Source organism: Pseudophryne corroboree, chromosome 9 (assembly GCF_028390025.1).
Source record: "Pseudophryne corroboree isolate aPseCor3 chromosome 9, aPseCor3.hap2, whole genome shotgun sequence".
Taxonomy (NCBI): Eukaryota; Metazoa; Chordata; class Amphibia; order Anura; family Myobatrachidae; genus Pseudophryne; species Pseudophryne corroboree.
The window spans coordinates 32,288,182-32,308,143 of NC_086452.1; the positions used below are offsets into that span (position 1 = coordinate 32,288,182).

Consider the following 19,962-nt stretch of genomic DNA (forward strand, 5'->3'; position numbering starts at 1 on the left):
TCCGAGTCGCACTGTTCCAGGCACTGCCGTTCGGTCTCTCCACGGCACCGAGGGTGTTCACCAAGGTGATGGCAGAGATGATGGTTCTCCTCCGCAAGCAGGGAGTGAACATAATTCCATACCTGGACGATCTACTGATAAAGGCAATGCCAGGGAGAGTTTATTGCAGTCTATCACTCTTACGACTCAACTACTCAGGAGTCACAGTTGGATCCTGAACCTTCCGAAATCACATCTGGAGCCGACAAGGAGCTTGTCTTATCTAGGAATGATCCTCGACATGGAAGTGCAGAGGGTGTTTATTCCAAGAGAGAAAGCGTTGATGATACAATCCATGGTCCGGGATGTCTTGAAATCTGCCCGAGTATCGGTTCATCAGTGCATTCGCCTTCTGGGGTAGATGGTTGCCTCCTACAGTACGGGAGATTCCATGCTCGACCTTTCCAACTGGATCTCCTAGACAAGTGGTCGGGATCTCATCTGCACATGCACCAGAGGATACGTCTCTCACCAACGGCAAAGATTTCGCTCCTCTGGTGGTTGCAAATGCCTCACCTTCTGGAGGGCTGCAGGTTCGGAATCCAGAACTGGATCTTTCTGACCACGGATGCAAGTCTCAGAGGTTGGGGAGCGGTCACCCAAGGGGAAACCTTCCAAGGAAGATGGTCAAATCAGGAAGCCATTCTTCCAATAAAACATTCTGGAACTAAGAGCCGTGTACAACGGTTTTCTCCAAGCGTCTCATCTTCTACAAGATCGGGCCATTCAAGTACAGTCGGACAATGTGACGGTGGTGGCCTACATAAACCGACAGGGAGGAACAAAGAGCAGGGCTGCAATGTCAGATGACAAGAATCCTCCTCTGGGCAGAAAGGCACGCTTTGGCGTTGTCAGCAATCTTCCTTCCAGGAGTGGACAAATGGGAAGCGGACATCCTCAGAAGACACAATCTCCATCCAGGAGAATGGGGCCTTCATCCAGAGGTGTTCACAGACGTGACCAGTCGTTGGGGCGTGCCTCAAATAGACATGATGGCCTCGCGTCTCAACAGGAAACTCCGGAGGTACTGTTCCAGGTCAAGAGACCCACAAGAAGTGGCGGCGGATGCCCTGGTAACTCCGTGGGTGTTCAAGTCAGTGTATGTGTTCCCTCCACTTCTACTCATTCCAGGAATTCTAAAGCTCATAAACAGAACAAGGGTTCAGGCAATTCTCATTGCTCTGGACTGGCCAAGGCGAGCTTGGTACGCGGATCTTCTGCATAGGGAGAGGAAAAAAGAAGTGATAATGCCACTGTATAGGTCATTGGTGCAGCCCTATCTGGAATACTGTGTCCAGTTCTGGAGACCATATCTCCAGAAGGATATAAATACATTAGAGAGTGTACAAAGAAGGGCAACTAAAATGGTGCATGGCCTACATCACAAAACTTACCCGGAAAGGCTAAAATATGTATAGTTTGGAGGAGAGAAGGGAAAGGGGGGACATGATAGAAACTTTCAAATATATCAAGGGTCTTAACAAAGTTCAGGAGGGAAACATTCTTCAAAGGAAGAGAAGTATTAGAACTCAAGGACATACACTGAGACTGGAGGGGAGGAGGTTCAGGGGAAATTTAAGGAAAAATTACTTCACAGAAAGGGTAGTGGATAAGTGGAATAGCCTCCCATCAGAGGTGGTAGAGGCTAAGACTGTAGAGCAATTTAAACATGCTTGGGATAGGCATATGAATATCCTTACAAAGAATTAAGGTTCAATAAGGGTTGAGATTGCCTAAAGGATAAAAAAAAGGGGCAGACTAGATGGGCCAAGTGGTTCTTATCTGCCGTCAAATTCTATGTTTCTATCTACTGCTGGAAGAACCGTGGGGCCTCTTCCTCTTCGTGAGGATCTTCTGCAACAGGGGCCGTTCGCTTATCAGGACTTACCGTGGCTACGTTTGACGGCATGGCGGTTGAACGCCAGATATTAGCTCGTAAAGGTATTCTGAGCAAGGTTATTCCTGCCCTGATACAGGCTCGGAAAGGGGTAACGTCTAAACATTACCATCGCATTTGAAAAAAATGTGTGTATTGGTGTGAATCCAAGAAATTTCCTTTGGTGGAGTTTCAACTTGGACGGTTTCTCCTCTTCCTGCAAGCAGGTGTGGATATGGGTCTGCGTTTGGGATCCATAAAGGTCCAGATTTCGGCCTTATCTATTTTTTCCCAGAAACAATTGGCTGCCTTCCCTAAGGTTCAGACCTTTTTGAAAGAGGTTCTGCACATCCAGCCTCTCTTTGTGGCACCGACGGCACCCTGGGATCTTAACGTGGTGTTGCATTCCTGTAATCGGATTGGTTTGAGCCTCTACAGGAGGTTGAGGTCAAGTTTCTCACGTGGAAGTCTGTCACTTTGTTGGCCTTGCTTCTGCTCGACGTGTGTCGGAGTTGGGGACTTTATCCTGTAAAAGCCCCTATTTAATCTTCCATGAAGATAGAGCTGAGCTCAGTACGCATCAGCAGTTCCTTCCAAAGGTTGTGTCGGCTTTTCATATCAACCAACCTATTGTGGTGCCAGTGGCTACTGACTCCTCAATTCCATCAAAGTCCTTGGATATGGTGAGGGCTTTGAAGATCTATGTGAAGAGGACGGCTCGTCACAGAAAATCGGACTCTTTGTTTGTCCTGTATGATCCCAAGGAAATTGGGTGTCCTGCTTCTAAGCAGACGATTTCTCGCTGGATTAGGTTCACTATCCAGCACGCTTATTCTACGGCAGGATTGCCGTGTTCAAAATCTGTTAAGGCCCACTCTACTCGTAAAGGTGGGGTCTTCCTGGGCGGCTGCCCGGGGTGTCTCGGATTTACAACTTTGCCGAGCGGCTACTTGGTCTCGGTCAAACACGTTTGCTAAGTTCTACCAGTTCGATGCTTTGGCCTCTGAGGACCTAAGGTTTGGTCAATCAGTTCTGCAGGAGCCTCCGCGCTCTCCCTCCCGTTCTGGGAGCTTTGGTACATCCCCATGGTACTAATGTGGACCCCAGCATTCTCTAGGACGTAAGAGAAAATAGGATTTTAATTACCTACTGGTAAATCCTTTTCTCGTAGTCCGTAGAGGATGCTGGGCGCCCACCCAGCGCTTCGTTATCCTGCAGTGGTTATTTGGTTCACTTCAACTTTGTTCTTGGTTGAGTACTGCATTGTTACTTGGTAAGTAATGTTTCAGCTTTTGCTGAGTTTCAAGCGTGTTAGCTTGGTTTGCCTTGTATGTGTGAGCTGGTATGAATCTCGCCACTATCTGTGTATAATCCTTCTCTCAAAGATGTCCATATCGTCGGGCACAGTTTCTAGACTGAGTCTGGTAGGAGGGGCATAAAGGGAGAAGCCCACACTCTCAAACTCTTAAAGTGCCAATGGCTCCTGGTGGACCCGTCTATACCCCATGGTACTAATGTGGACCCTAGCATCCTCTACGGACTACGAGAAAAGGATTTACCGGTAGGTAATTAAAATCCTATTTTCCCTTCTCCAGGTTAATACATCTGCCCCATAATCACATCTGTGCAGTGTATGCAGAAGGCTGTAACACCACACCTAGGACTTCCTCCCATAGGAATGATGAATACTAGATCCAAGCTCTCAGATCTCTCTTCCTTATAGCAAACAGCTGGTATAAAAGATGTCTTTATATTTCTAATGACTCCGAGTCTATCACGCCCGACTGGCCACACAATAAAACAATATTTAAAAAAAAAAAAAAAACCAATCCCTGAGGGCTGAGATTCCGGATAGTGTATTTCTATTAGTTTCATCTGCTGCAGTCACAACAAACGGCTGTTATAGAAACAACCACGACGTAGATTTATCTGGCACAAAACAAATGACATAAAATTCACCAAATAAATATTAACAACAAAAAATAATGCTTTTGTTTAAGCAACACATAACAGCAATTCTATAAATCCTGTAACTGTCCCAAGCATCCCAGGATAAAGGATGAGTCCTAATTACACCGAGTAGTAAGAAATCCGGGGCACCAGATATGTACAGTTCTATCAGTAGCCGCAATGGCTGTCATTGTTTTACGTTGCATTCCCCCTCCTGTGATTCTCCTGGTTATCACGTCCTCTTTCCTCCTTGGGCAGGACGATTACCCCCGTGGCTGTCCGGCAGCCTGCTACGATGCGGCCCTGGTCTGTTCGAGGTTGGCTCGGAGCAGTTCTACCACTTATTTGATGGACAAGCTCTTCTCCACAAGTTTGAGATCAGAGAAGGGAACGTCACATATCATCGGAGGTGCGTGTGACATCGATGGTCTCTTCCTGTGACTCCTTTGTGTGTTTGTCATTAATACCACCACTTATTTGCGCCACTAATTTACGCAGCCCGGTACTGAGAGTACGTGTCACGAGCACTTCTCTTACTTGTACGATCACCTACTCCATACAACGGCACCTAACCCTCGGTTTCTTCCACCCTTATGCGTATTCAGTCCCCTGATGCAGCAATGTTTACAATATTTCTCTGACGTCCTAGTGGATGCTGGGAACTCCGTAAGGACCATGGGGAATAGCGGCTCCGCAGGAGACTGGGCACAAAAAGAAAGCTTTAGGACTACCTGGTGTGCACTGGCTCCTCCCCCTATGACCCTCCTCCAAGCCTCAGTTAGATTTTTGTGCCCGACCGAGCAGGGTGCAATCTAGGGGGCTCTCCTGAGCTTCTTAGATAAAAGTTAGTTTTAGGTTTTTTATTTTCAGTGAGACCTGCTGGCAACAGGCTCACTGCATCGAGGGACTAAGGGGAGAAGAAGCGAACCTGCCTGCTTGCAGCCAGCTTGGGCTTCTTAGGCTACTGGACACCATTAGCTCCAGAGGGATCGAACACAGGCCCAGCCTCGGAGTCCGGTCCCAGAGCCGCGCCGCCGGCCCCCTTACAGAGCCAGAAGCAAGAAGAGGTCCGGAAAATCGGCGGCAGAAGACATCAGTCTTCATCAAGGTAGCGCACAGCACTGCAGCTGTGCGCCATTGCTCCTCATGCACACCTCACACTGCGGTCACTGATGGGTGCAGGGCGCTGGGGGGGGGCGCCCTGAGCAGCAATATTTTTTTTTTTTTTTTTTAACAATTTTCTTTATTCACACCAAGGAAGACTGACAGGTCAACAGCATGTGGTACAGAATGCAATGGCATAATAAAATGTATATAACAGTCTTCAAGGCGGCAGTTTTCCAATTATTTTGAATATAATTAACAGATAGACATAATATCTCCTCATAACAGGAGCGCAACTTGGGGGAAATGGGAACATCTGGAGGTAACGTGGAGGTAGGGAGGGGGGGCAGAGAGACAGAAAAGAGAGAGAGAAGGAGGGGAGGGAGGGGACAACAAATCCGTTCTAATCGACATTGTGTGTACGATATCAGGACTGTCTGCATAGCTTATAGGCAATATAATCATTTCACATATAATGGGCATACCTGTATAGCATGAGGCAGGTCAGAGATAGTCAGGTCCCAGCATTTCGGAGCGGCGTCCGGAGAGAGGGCCCGGGTGCGACCCACTCGGGGTACAATGAGATGGGGCCAAAGGCCAGGATTGAATCCTAAGTTGGGGAGGACCGCGTGTTTAACCAAGGACCCCAAACCAATTCGAATTTGAGGGGGCAGTCATGCAGGTAATAGGTGATTTTTTCCATGTTGGCCACAAACCATATATAGTTGTTCAGGGCAGGGATCGTGGGCGGAGCGGTGTTTTTCCAGTTTTTAGCAATCAAGGATTTAGCCGCTACTAGTATATGGGAAAATAGTTTATTCAGTAGGGGGTCTAGGTCTGGGTGTGGCCGGGCCAGAAGAAACATCCATGGGTCCAGTGTAAGCTTAAGACCTGCTAGGGAGTTTAATATGTCGAGCACTTTCCTCCAGTAGTTAAGGATACGTGGGCAGGTCCACCAAATATGGAGGAGCGTACCCCGTAGGCCGCATCCCCGCCAACACACCGGGGTGGCAGAAGGAAACATCCGCGATAGTTTGTCAGGGGTATAATACCACCTGTAGTATAATTTATAGGAAGTCTCCTTGAGTCGGGTCGAGATTGAGCTTTTAGCAATTCCCTCCCGAACCTCCTCCCAACATGTTTCGTCGGGGGGGGGGGGCCAGGTCTCTCTCCCACTCCCGCTCGTGGCGGGTCTGCGGCCCGGAGGAGGTCTCAACCATCAGGTTATATATTTTTGAGATTAGGCCTCTGCTTATGGGTTTTGCAAGACATAAAGACTCATAGGGTGTGAGATCCCGCAGGGCGTCGGCCTGAGGTAGGGATAGAAGGAAGTGACGTAGTTGGAAGTATTCAAAGAAGGGAGGGGACAGTGAGGGGAATTTGGACTTAATGACATCTACTGACATCCATTGGCCTTGGAGAGATAGGTCGTGGACCACAAGGATCCGGGCATTAAACCAGGATGTAAATGTGCGGGGAGAAATCCCGGCGGGGAAGTCTGGGTTATCCCAGAGGGGTGTAAGAGGGGAGCGTGGGGAAGATAGGTGGTATTTCGTGATAGACTTGTGCCAGATAGATAAGTGAAATTTAAGGGAAGGTGAAATGTCTCTAAGGGCCAGTTGGTGTGGTTTGCCCAGGCCCCACAGCGAAGCCAGTGAACGGAATCCCATAGATAGTGCGGCGAGATCAACCCAGGCGATACAGCCACGGGGTGCAAATGAAGCCACCATTTGACTGAGATGGCTGGCCACGTAGTAAAATTTAATATCTGGGAATCCACGACCTCCCGCAGTGCGGGGAAGTCGAAGTACATTAAAGGCAATCCGAGGGGGTTTGTCGTTCCAGACAAACTTCACAAATGAGGCCTGGGCATCCCTGAGGACCTTCTCCGGGACCCTCACAGGCAGGGTCTGAAAAAGATATAAAAGTTGTGGCATAGCTGTCATTTTAAGGGCGATTATCCTACCCAGCCAGGATATAATGTGCGTCCTCCATCTCACCAAATCTGATTTGATCTTGTTCAGTATCCGTGGAAAATTTTCAGAGTATAGGGAATTATAGTGGGAGGTAATATAGACTCCTAGGTATTTTATCTTATTGGTTTGCCAACGTAAGTCAAAGGAGGATTGTAGAGAGCGCCTAATGTCTCCAGGGACATGAAGCAGCATGGCTTCTGATTTAGAGTAGTTTATTTTATATCCCGAAAGGGAGCCATATTCCTCTATAATCCTGTATAGGGCGGGTAGGGAAGACTGCGGCTGGGTTAGAGATAGGAGGACATCGTCGGCAAAAAGGGAAATTTTGGACTCCTGTGGGCCCATCTGCACTCCCCGAACACTGTCTGATTTCCTAATCATAGCTGCTAGTGGCTCAATGACCATGGCGAACACCAGGGGCGAGAGAGGACAACCCTGTCTAGTTCCATTAGTCAATGGGAAGGGGGGGGAGAGTATCCCGTTGGTAAGAACTTTTGCTATCGGAGAGGAATAGAGTGCTGAGATCCCAGTCAGAAATTTCGCCGATATCCCAAATGCCTGAAGAGTCTGCAGTAAGAACGGCCAAGAAATGCGATCAAACGCCTTCTCAGCATCAAGGGAAAGGATAATAGATGGGGTTTGTCTGATATTCAGTAGGTGGATAGTGTCGATCGCTTTTCTAGTGTTGTCTCTGGCCTGGCGTCCTGGTATGAATCCCACTTGATCATAGTGAATCAATTCAGGTAACACCCCGTTGAGGCGGGTGGCCAGGATCTTTGCATATATTTTAATATCAAGGTTCAGTAGGGATATAGGGCGGTAGCTAGCGCAATTTCGTGGGTCTCTACCCTCCTTATGTATAACTATTACTCTGGCCTCCAACATGGTGCTTGGTAGTGGGGCTCCCTGTAGGACTGCATTAAACAGTACCCGTAAATGGGGGACCAACAAGGGGGCAAATTTTTTGTAATATGAGGCCGTAAAGCCGTCGGGGCCTGGGGCTTTAGAAGATTTAAGGTTTCTCAGGACGGCTGTTATTTCCTCCTCCGTGATATCTCTGTTCAAATCTGCCGCATCAGTGACAGATAGTTGGGGGAGGTCAGCTTGTCGGAGAAATTCTGAGATTAACACATCAGGGGGGTTGGGGCTTGGGGCCTTGGGGTTTAAGTTGTATAGCTTGCTATAATAGTCTCGAAATTCCCTGTTTATACCTCCTGGGTCATATGTAAGTACTCCAGAGTCGGACTTTACCGCTAAAATATTGTTACGAGAGGTTTGTGCTCTAAGGCGAGATGCCAGGATTCTATCGGCTTTGTCGCCTTTCTCGTAGAAGGTCTGGTTAAGCCTCTGAAGAGTCTTCGCCGTGCGTTCCGACAGAGATAGTGACATTGCATTCCTAGCCTCTAGCAGGGGCTCTAGGTTAGCGGCGGTGGGGGACAGTTTGTGTTGTCGTTCAAGGGTCTGGAGTCTCGTGGAGAGGGAGAGGAAGCTGAGCTTCTGGGATTTTTTAAACCTAGCCGTCTGGCTTATCAGATGGCCTCGTAGGACAGCTTTGTGTGCTTCCCACAGAGTAGTCGGGGATGTCTCCGGGACATCGTTGAGAAGGAAGTATTCGGTCAGGCAGTCCTTAATTTGAGAGGTGACTTCACAGTTATGTAAGATGGAGTCGTTCAGACGCCAGGAAACGGGGGGGGGGTCGCGGGGTGATGGATTGGAGTACGGCAGTGATCGGGCAATGGTCCGACCAAACCATAGGGAGGATACCAGCGGATTTCAGTTTTGGAGATATATCCCGGCTGAGCAGGATCATGTCTATTCTAGAGTAAGTTTTATGTACCGGGGAATAGAAGGTGTAGTCTCTAGTCAAAGGTTCAGATATCCTAAAGGAATCGAATAGCAAGTGGGTTTTTAAAAGATCTAGTAAGGCAAGGGATGCTAACGACGGGCGGGAGTGGAGGGGGGACCCAGGCCGTGGAGGGGATGATCTATCTAAAGAGGCATCTAGCACCTCGTTAAAATCCCCAGCCATGATAACTTCTCCTCGGCCGAGGCTAGTTAGTTGCGCGCTGATTTTCCTGAAAAATGCAGCTTGGTTTTGGTTTGGTGCGTATATGTTAATTAGGGTGCATAGGCTATCATTCAGCTTCCCCACTAGGATAAGCCATCTACCTGCTTTATCTGCATGACTGTCCAGCAGCTCAAACGTTAGGTGGGCAGCTATCAAGATGGAAACCCCCCTCTTCTTCTGTGTGGCATCGCATGCGTGAAACGTGAGTGGGTAAGCTTTGGATTTTAGGGCGGGGTGTAGGGATTTCTTAAAATGTGTTTCCTGAAGGAAGACTAAATCTCCTTTGGACTGCTTAAGGGAGAGAAATAGTTTAGTGCGTTTATGGGGGCTATTCAAACCTTTAACATTGTGCGAGTAGACTTTAAGAGCCATGGCCGGCCGGGTCTCGAAGCGCTTCATCTCCTCCCTCCGGACACCGCATCCCTACAGAGAGCCAGAACAAAAACATTGTGAGTGTATGCAGATTCTGATTGGTATTTGTGGATTGACGGACAAAAGGAAAGAAAAAGCCTAGAAACCGAGATGGTGATAGAAATAGGGAGGACAAAACGAGGGAAAGACAGGGAAGAGAGGGGGGTTGGAGACCAGAAAAAACGGCATCTGGCCATATGTGCCGGTCAAGGGGAAACCATAGGGGGTCACCAGGTGACAACGACCGGGCAAGGGTATAAGACCCAAGTGTGGGGACGCGGCCTGGCCGAGCCAGACGCATCAAAGGTTGTGGGCGCTCATCTCAGTGCCCTGAGCCTGGGAATCTACGCTTGAAAGGATATATGCGTAAATATCTGCTCCCCATCTCCACCCTCCCCTGGATTGTCTAGCCATATACCAGCGGCCAGCTTATCTTGTCATATCTAGATGGCGGTGTATTGGATACGGGGAGGTGGAACCCTGTTAGGGCGGAAGCAGGAAAAAGCCACATCTGGGAAAGACAGACATACAGATAGACAATATAGGAAAGGAGAATAAGGCAACTTTTAGACTAGGCTGTCCTCAGGGGACTCGGCCAACAGAGGCGGACTTCCGAGTTGGGGGGACCCGCGTCCAATCACGGGTCAGGGAGCGTCTCGGGGTATCGGACGATTCTGCGTGGGGAGCCTCGTTTGTCCGCAGCGGGGATTCGGGCATATTCAGAGACGAGGTAACACCTAGGTTGCGAAGGAGATCTTTAGCTTCGGCTAGGTCCTTAGCCGAGTGGAGGCGGTTATGGTGCCACACAAGTATGCGGAAGGGGAATCCCCATCTATATCTAATGCCCTTATCACGGAGAGCCAGAGTGATAGGACGGAATTCCTTTCTTTTAATTAGCGTGCTGGGAGCAATGTCCTGGAATATTTGGAGGGAGTGACCCAGAAAGTCCAGTTTAGAGAGTTTTCTAGTCTCCCGGAGCAAGTCCTCTTTAGCCGAATAGTAGTGGCAGCGAAGAATGACGTCTCTTGGTTGAGCTTGGTCCTGAGAGCGGGGACGAAGTGCTCTGTGGGCTCTGTCCAGCAGAAATTGATCGTCCGGCGTTGAAGGCAAAAGATGGGCGAACAGTTTCTTAAGGAAGCCGGGAAGGGATGTCATATCGATTTCTTCTGGGATCCCCCTAATGCGGAGATTATTCCGGCGCGCCCGATTATCCTGGTCTTCCTGATGTTCCTGGATTAGGCGTATTTCTTGTCTCATAGTATGGATATCGTCTTCTACTCCCTGCTGAAAGGCGACCACTTCGTCCATTTTGGACTCCAAGTGGTCTGTTCTGTCCCCCAGGTCTGTGATGTCGGCCTTAAGAGAGGTGATAGCGGTGTGTACCTCCGCCTGAATCGCCTGTACCGATCTTCTTGTCTCCTTAATTTCACAGAAAAGTAGGTGGAGATCCTTTCGGGTCAGAGGAGAGTGGTCGGAGTCCTCCGAGTCTGAGGCGTCGAGTTGCGGCGTGGTCTCTTGGTCTGATTTTTTGGTATTTGCATAGGCAAATTTCTTCAGGTTCGGGGTCGCCGCTGCTGTTTGTTGCTTTTTGTTGCCTTTAGACATAGTGAGGTTGCGTGTGTATGAACTGGTTCAAGAGAATTACTGCATCGGAGTGTTTAAAATAGTCCCGGTGGTGGAGACGGAGCAGCTTCCAATTAATAACATAGGTGATCCCGAGACTCAGGGCATGATCCAACGAGTCACATTATGAGATATAGGCTACTCAGCCTGTAGCTGGGAGCAGATATGAGGGCCGCCAGCAGATGGAGCTCCAGGATCATATATCATGAGAGAAGCAGAGCAGTGTAAAATGGTGGATAATGGGTTACTCTGCCCTGGTTAAGTGTCCGGCTCCGGGGGTTCCTAGTGGGCTTTTTTGTGGAATGCCCGAATGGGTTGAGCTGCTCTGGTAATCATGAGGTAGGGGGTAGTGAGGGTATGGCGGGCTAGGGCCTGCGGGCCCAGTGGATACCCACTACTATCTCTGCCCGGCAGAGATATTTATAGATTGGGGGGCACACTTCCAGGATCCACAGGGGTGGAATCCTTCCTGCGGTCCAGCCGACACACAGGTTCCCCTGGTCTCACCTTCAGATCCCGCCGGCCGCGTCCGCACCCGGTCTCACTCGCCAAGATGGCCGCCAGCATCCGGGCCGATTCCTCCAGGCCCCTGGGTGTTGCGTCTCGTTCACTCCAGGCAGAGAAGGCAGCTCCGATGTCAAGGGACAGGGCCGCCGCCCGCTGCACTCTGCAAAGGTCCGCCACCAGCCCCCGGCGGATCGCGATGCTCGTCCCGTCACACACAGGGCTCGCCGCAGGCAGCCGCCCGCGCCCCGTCTCCCTCGTTGTCGGAAGCCCGCGGGGCCCCGCAGCCACGGAGGTCACAAGAGGTTTTGCAGAGAGTGTAGCTGGGTCCCGCTTGTCTTCTGTAGGAACCACCGCTCTCCTCCACACCGATCGGGGCTTCCTCCAAACTTTAGCCCCCGGCCTCAGCCCGGCACCTAGGCCCCAACCCGCAAGGAGGCAGGAGGCCTCCTCCGGCTCTGGGACTCGGCGTTATGGGAGCAGGGGGGACCGTGTAAGGCAGTAGGATCGTGCTGGGGATAAATGTAAGCCGAATTAGGGGCTAATTCTGTCTTTTATCAGCTCTGGTGCCTGGAGCTGATCCTAAGCACGTCTTTCCAGCTCAGCTGCTCGGCCACGCCCCCCTGAGCAGCAATATTAACACCTTGGCTGGCAAAAATACATCACATATAACCCCCAGGGCTATATGGATGTACATTAACCCCTGCCAGAATCCATAAAAATGCGGGAGAAAAGTCCGCGAAAAAGGGGCGGAGCTATCTCCTTCAGCACACTGGCGCCATTTTTCCCTCACAGCTCCGTTGGAGGGAAGCTCCCTGGCTCTCCCCTGCAGTTAATACACTACAGAAAGGGTTAAAAAGAGAGGGGGGGCACAATTTAGGCGCAGTATACAATATATGCAGCTATAAGGGAAAACACTTTTTTATAGGTGCTATCCCTGTGATATATAGCGCACTGGTGTGTGCTGGCATACTCTCCCTCTGTCTCCCCAAAGGGCTTTGTGGGGTCCTGTCCTCTATCAGAGCATTCCCTGTGTGTGTGCTGTGTGTCGGTACGGCTGTGTCGACAGGTATGTGGAGGATAATGAGGTGGAGGCGGAGCGAATGCCTGTAAATATGTTGTCACCCCCTGCGGGGTCGACACCGGTGTGGTTGAACTTATGGAAGGATTACGTGAAAGTGTCAACTCCTTACATAAAAGGTCGACGACACAGAACAGCCGGCTACTCAGCTTGTGCCTGTTCCAGCGTCTCAAATGTCATGGGGGGCTCTAAAATCGCCCGCTACCTCAGATAACAGACACAGATGTCGACACAGATACTGACTCCAGTGTCGACATCGATGAGACTGGTGTACCCTCCCAATAGGTCCACCCGTTACAGGATTGGGGCAATGAAAAATGTATTACACATTTATGATTACACCCCAGGTACCACATAAAAGGGTATTGTGTTTGGTGAGAGAAAACTATTAGTAGTTTTTCCTGCATCTGAGAAATTAAATGAGGTGTGTGAGGAAGAGTGGTCTTCCCCCGGTAAGAAATTGATAATTTCTAAAACAGTTCTTGGCAGCGTACCCTTTCCCGCCAGAGGATAGGTCACGCGGGGGAAACACCCCATAGGGTAGATACAGCGCTTACACGCTTATCAGAAAAGGTGGCACTACCGTCTCCGGATACGGACGCCCTGAAGGAACCTGCTGATAGAAAGCAGGAGGTTACCCTATAAGATATAGTCACACACTAGGGCATTATATTGCGACCAGCCGTTGCTTCGGCATGGATGTGCAGTGCTCCCGCTGCGTGGTCAGATTCCCTGTCGGAAAATAACTATGGATAGGGACAATATTTTGCTGAAAATAGAGCATATAAAAGACGTGGTCTTATACATGCGTGATGCACAGAGGGATATTTGCCGGCTGGCATCAAAAATAAGCGCTAGGTCCATTGCCGCCAGACGGGGGTTATGGACTTGGCAATGGTCAGGCGATGCCGACTCGAATCGGCACATGGAAGTTGCCCTATAAGGGGGTAAAACTGTTTGGGGATGGTTTTTTAGACCTCGTTTCCACAGCTACTGCTGGGAAATCGATTTTTTTGCCACAGGCTACCCCACAACAAAAGAAAGCACCGTATCATCAAGTACAGTCCTTCGGCCCCAGAAAAGCAAGAGGGCTAGAGGCTCATACTTTCTGCCGAGAGGCAAAGGTAGAGGAAAAAGCTGCAACACACAGCTAGTTCCCAAGAGCAGAAGTCCTCCCTGCGTCCGGTAGGTCCACAGCATGGTGCTGGGGCTGCTCAGGCGGACCCGGGTACGGTGGGGGCCCGTCTCAGATATTTCAGCGGACAGTGGGCTTTTCTCACATGGATCCCTGGGTCCTTCAAGTAGTATCTCAGGGGTACAGGCTGGAGTTCGAGACGTTCTTCCCCCCGCCGTTTCCTAAAATCTGCCTTACCGGCACCTCCCTCTGCCAGGGAGACGGTGTTGGTGGATATTCAACACTATAATCACAACAAGTGATTGTCAAGGTGCCCCTCCTTCAGCAAGGAAGGGGTTACTATTCCACAGTGGTTGTGGTACCGAAACGGTTCGGTGAGACCCATCTTGAAATTAAAATACTTGAACTTTTATATCAGAAGATTCAAGTTCAAGATGGAATCGCTCAGGGCGGTTATTACGAGCCTGGACGAGGGGGATTACAGGGTCTCCCTGGACATCAAGGATGCGTACCTGCATGTCCCCATTTACCCTCCTCACCAGGGGTACCTCAGATATGTGGTACAGGACTGTCACTATCAGTTCCAGACGCGGCCGTTGGAGTTGTCCACGGCACCGAAGGTCTTTACCTAGGTAATGGCCGAAGTGATGATACTCCTTCGCAAGAAGGAAGTTTTTATTATCCTGTACTTGGACGATCTCCTGATAAAGGCGAGGTCCAAAGAACAGTTGGTAGTGGGGGTAGCACTCTCTCGGGAAGTGCTACAACAGCACGACTGGATTCTCAATATTCCAAAGTCACAGCTGGTCCCGACGACACGTCTTCTGTTCCTGGGAATGTTTCTGAACGCAGACCAGAAAAGAGTGTTTCTTCCAGTGGAAAAAGCCGAGGAGTTGTCATCTCTAGTCAGAGACATCCTAAAACCAGGACATGTGTCGGTACATCAATGCACACGAGTCCTGGGAAAAATGGTAGCTTCGTACGAAGCATAATTCCATTCGGAAGACTCCACGCAAAGACGTTCCAGTGGGACCTGTGGGACTAATGGTCCGGGTCCCATCTACAGATACAACAGCGGATAACCCTGTCAGCAAGAAACAGGGTGTCGCTGCTGTGGTGGCTGCAGAGGGCTCATCTACTAGAGGGCCGCAGATTCGGAATACAGGACTGGGTCCTGGTGACCACGGATGCCAGCCTTCGGGGCTGGGGTGCAGTCACACAGGGAAGAAATTTCCAAGGAGATTTCGCTTCACATAAATATTCTGCAGCTAAGGGCCATTTACAATGCCCTAAGCCAAGCAAGGCCCCTGCTTCAGAACCAGCCGGTAGTGATCCAATCAGACAACATCACGGCGGTCGCCCATGTACACAGACAGGGCGGCACAAGAAGCAGGATGGCGATGGCAGAAGCCACAAGGATTCTCCGATATGCGACCTACACCCAGGAGAATGGGGACTTCATCCAGAAGTTTTCCAAATGCGGGTAAACCGTTGGGAATGACCACGGGTGGACATGATGGCGTCCCACCTCAACAAGAAGTTGAAAAGATATTGCGCCAGGTCAAGGGACCCTCAGGCGATCGCTGGGGATGCTCTAGTGACATCGTGGGTGTACCAGTCGGTTTATGTGTCTCCTCTTCTACCTCTCATACCCAAGGTACTGAGAATAATAAGAAGGCGAGGAGTGAAAACATACTCTGGGTTCCGGATTGGCCATGAAGAGCTTGGTACCCGGAACTTCAAGAGATGCTGGCAGAGGACCCTTGGCCTCTGCCGCTCAGACAAGACCTGCTGCAGCAGGGACCCTGTCTGTTCCAAGACTTACCGCGGCTGCGTTTGACGGCATGGCGGTAGAACACCGGATCCTAAAGGAAAAGGGTATTCCGAAGGAAGTCATCCCTACCCTGATCATAGCCAGGAAGGATGTCACCGCAAGACATTATCGCTGCGTTTGGCGAAAATTTGTTGCTTGGTGGGAGGCCATGAAGGCCCCGACGGAGGAATTTCAACTATGTCGATTCCTGCACTTCCTGCAAGCAGGGGTGACGTTTGGGCCTCAAATTGGGGTCCATCAAGGTCCAGATTTCGGCTCTGTCGATTTTCTTCCAGAAAGAACTGGCTTCACTGCCTGAAGTTCAGACTTTGGTTAAAGGAGTACTACATATTCAGCCTTCTTTTGTGCCTCCTGTGGCACTTTTTGGATCTCAACGTGGTGTTGGATTTCCTAAAGTCGCATTGGTTGAGCCACTTAAAACCATGGAGCTAAAGTATCTCGCGTGGAAAGTGGTCATGCTGTTGGCCTTGGCCTTGGCCAGGCGTGTGTCAGAATTGGCGGCTTTGTCATGTAAAAGCCCTTATCTGATTTTCTATATGGATAGGGCAGAGTTGAGGACTCGTCCTCAGTTTCTCCCGAAGGTGGTCTCAGGTTTTCACTTGAACCAACCTATTGTGGTGCCTGCGGCTACTAGGGACTTGGAGGATTCCAAGTTGCTGGACGTAGTCAGGGCCCTGAAAATTTTATTTTTCCAGGACGGCTGGAGTCAGGAAAACTGACTCGCTGTTTATCCTGATGGCACCCAACAAGCTGGGTGCTCCTGCTTCTAAGCAGTCTATTGCGCGCTGGATTTGTAGCACTATTCAGCTGGCGCATTCTGCGGTAGGATTACCGCAGCCTAAATCAATAAAAGCCCATTCCACAAGGACGGTGGGCTCATCTTCGGCGGCTGCCCGAGGGGTCTCGGCTTTACAACTTTGCCGAGCAGCTACTTGGTCAGGGGCAAACACGTTTGCAAAATTCTATGAATTTGATACCCTGGCTGAGGAGGACCTGGAGTTCTCTCATTCGGTGCTGCAGAGTCATCCGCACTCTCCCGCCCGTTTGGGAGCTTTGGTATAATCCCCATGGTCCTTACGGAGTTCCCAGCATCCACTAGGACGTCAGAGAAAATAAGAATTTACTTACCGATAATTCTATTTCTCGTAGTCCGTAGTGGATGCTGGGCGCCCATCCCAAGTGCGGATTGTCTGCAATACTTGTACATAGTTATTGTTAACTAATCGGGTTCTTGTTGTGAGCCATCTATTCAGAGGCTCCTCTGTTATCATGCTGTTAACTGGGTTTCATATCACAAGTTGTACGGTGTGATTGGTGTGGCTGGTATGAGTCTTACCCGGGATTCAAAATCCTTCCTTATTGTGTACGCTCGTCCGGGCACAGTATCCTAACTGAGGCTTGGAGGAGGGTCATAGGGGGAGGAGCCAGTGCACACCAGGTAGTCCTAAAGCTTTCTTTTTGTGCCCAGTCTCCTGCGGAGCCGCTATTCCCCATGGTCCTTACGGAGTTCCCAGCATCCACTACGGACTTCGAGAAATAGAATTATCGGTAAGTAAATTCTTATTTTATTTATTAACAGTTTCTTATATAGCGCAGCAAATTCCGTTGCGCTTTACAATTGGAAATAACAATGATATAACAAAACTGGGTAATAACAAACAGTCATAGAGGTAGGAGGGCCCTGCTCGCAAGCTTACAATCTGTAGGGAAATAGGCATGGATACCCAAGGATAGGTGCTGTCTATTGGAGAGTCATCCACCAGATCGCAAAGGTTCTTGGTAGCCCACCAGATATGGTCACACAGCAATGATGAACCGGGGTCGGGAGGAAGGGAAAGTGAAGAATGAGAAGACGTATGAGGATATGTGTGGACTGTGCAGAGTGGATGCAATTTGATATGAAAGTTATGTGAGCGATTCTGGAATTTGATAATCTTGTCTGAAGAGGTGAGTTTTCAGGGAACACTTGAAGGTTTGGAGACTAGAGGAGAGTCTTATTGTGCGTGGTAGGGCATTCCACAGAGTGGGTGCAGCTCGATGAAAGTCCTGCAATCGTGAGTGGGAGCGAGTAATGAGTGTGGATGAGAGACGCAGGTCTTGTGAAGAGCGGAGAGGTCGGGTTGGGAGATATTTTGTGCACAGGAGGCGGGGAGTGGGACAAGTATCAGCCGGCTACAGAGACTGATAGGGCAAAATCCTCTGTCGCTGAGTTCTTGGCTGAAATAAGGATTTCTCTTCATATAAAGCCATCCTCAGATGGCGTTATATACAGTAAGCATTAGGCATTTTGTTTAACGCTTTCCTGCTACCTGAAAAGCGGAAATTGTTAACGCGCGATGTGTGCTGAGCAAGGGGGGCCGCTCATTTCACCGCTGCATGCAGGCCAATCTAGCTCCGGCGATATCGCTGTGGGTGGATACACACTGAGAGATCCGTGCTTCACTTCTAAGCAATCTAGTCAGATTGCTTAGAATTTAAGCACGGATCTCTCTGTGTGTATCCCCCACAGCAATATCGCCGGTGCTAGATTGTCAGTCCTAACGGTCATTTTTAAAACGCAGCCTGTAACATGACAGTTAGGAGCTGATTGGTTGGTGCTTTATTACCGTGCCATTTATCACTCTCCAAGGCTTGATAAATCTTGGCCTAAATTCCCTTAATAAAGGTGCATGCATACACAGGTACACACACTAGGGACATTACAGCCATGGGCTCCAGTCTCCCTCATTATAACTTACCACCGCTGCCTACAAAGCACCAATCAGACCCAGTGACAAGCCAGCACCTAAGCAGCAGGGTAGCACAGTAGTATGCATTGCAGTTACACTGCCCGGTGTGTCTGGCCACAGGTTTGTGAAGACCGACGCCTACGTCAGAGCGATGACTGAGAAGAGAATCGTAATCACAGAGTTCGGCACCTTCGCTTTTCCCGATCCCTGCAAGAATATATTTTCCAGGTAAGTGAGGAATGCGCCGCGCAGAGAGGAGCACGCTGTGCAAAATGCGTCACCGCTGAAACTGTATATTCTCTGCGCAGGTTCTTCTCCTACTTCAAAGGCATAGAGGTGACTGACAACGCCCTGGTGAACATTTACCCGGTGGGTGAAGACTTCTACGCCTGCACAGAAACCAATTACATAACCAAGGTCGACCCAAAGACTCTAGAAACCATCAAAAAGGTGCAGAACGCAGGTGTTCCAAGTTGCTGTTCATATGTCAACCAGATGCCCTTCATGTATGACTGTGTGGTAGGGTTTGCCTTTCTGAATGCTAATATTGTATCATCGCTTGCTTACTAGTGATGTCACTACTTCCCAGCGCATTGATAGGGTGCACTCTCAGCCGACAAAATGGCGGGCGTTGTGCAGGCTGAAATGATGTCCGTGAGGATGCTGCAGATTGAGTTACGAGGCACAAAGTACCTCATGTTGTAGTGATGATGTGACTAGTACCGACACAGTAGTCATTTGACTTAAAGCTTTATAACCATGTCGGTTTTATAATGCTAGACCTACTTTACCATCAAATTCTATTGCCAATACGTAGAATGCTTGAAATCACATTACTGCTCAAATATCACGTACAGTACAAAATAAATTCCCAGATGCCTTTTTAGCAAAACAAACAATTCAATGGGTTCAAGAAATATTCACCGGCCATCCCGCAGAACGTCTCTACACTTCACAGAGTTAATGTGACCATGCATTACAGCTAGTGGACCCATGCCAAACCAGCCCCACAGCGTAACGCCACCACCTCCGTACTTTACTGTAGGTACTGTACACTCTGGCATCAGACGTTCTCCTGGCAATCGCCAAACACGTCCATCTGATCTGAAAAGTGTAACCCCGTGATCCGTCACTCCATAACACTCGCCGCCATTGTCTGGCCTTTACACCATCGTAAGCGCTGAGCTGCGTTCTTCTTTGTGATTAAAGGTTTATGAGCAGCTGCTCGCCCATAATATCCAAGTGCATGGGGCTCCGTACCACGTGTTCTTGTGGCAACCGGCACATTAGTGGCCATTTGGAACTCCTGTGCACTGGTATGCATGATATGACCTCTGTTCTTTCACAGCTCACTGTTTAGCACTCTCCGGGCCCTGGGTTTCAGTTTTGGGGGTCTTCCAGGGCGAGGGGCATTCCTGCAATGACCGTCCTTCTTCCACGCAGTAATGACAAGAGACACAGTAGATTTAGGAACCTCCCTAACATCCGCAATGTTTCTCACACTCATACCTCCGATGGCGCAGCCTATGATGATCCCTTTTCACACTCTGGAGGTCATTCAGACCCGATCGCTCGCTGCAGATTGTCGCAGCGATCAGGTCAGAACTGTGCATGCGCCACAGTGCGCCGGCG

The 19,962-nt window shown here is 49.7% G+C and overlaps 1 protein-coding gene across 1 annotated transcript in view; it reads left to right on the forward strand.

The window, feature by feature from the left end:
- RPE65 (retinoid isomerohydrolase RPE65) overlaps nucleotides 1-19,962 on the forward strand; it is a 64,657-nt gene that overhangs the window by 13,006 nt on the left and 31,689 nt on the right. The window contains 3 exon segments of the mRNA XM_063939114.1: nucleotides 4,124-4,274; nucleotides 18,451-18,558; nucleotides 18,639-18,780. Of these exon segments, the coding sequence (XP_063795184.1) occupies nucleotides 4,124-4,274; nucleotides 18,451-18,558; nucleotides 18,639-18,780 (401 nt within the window).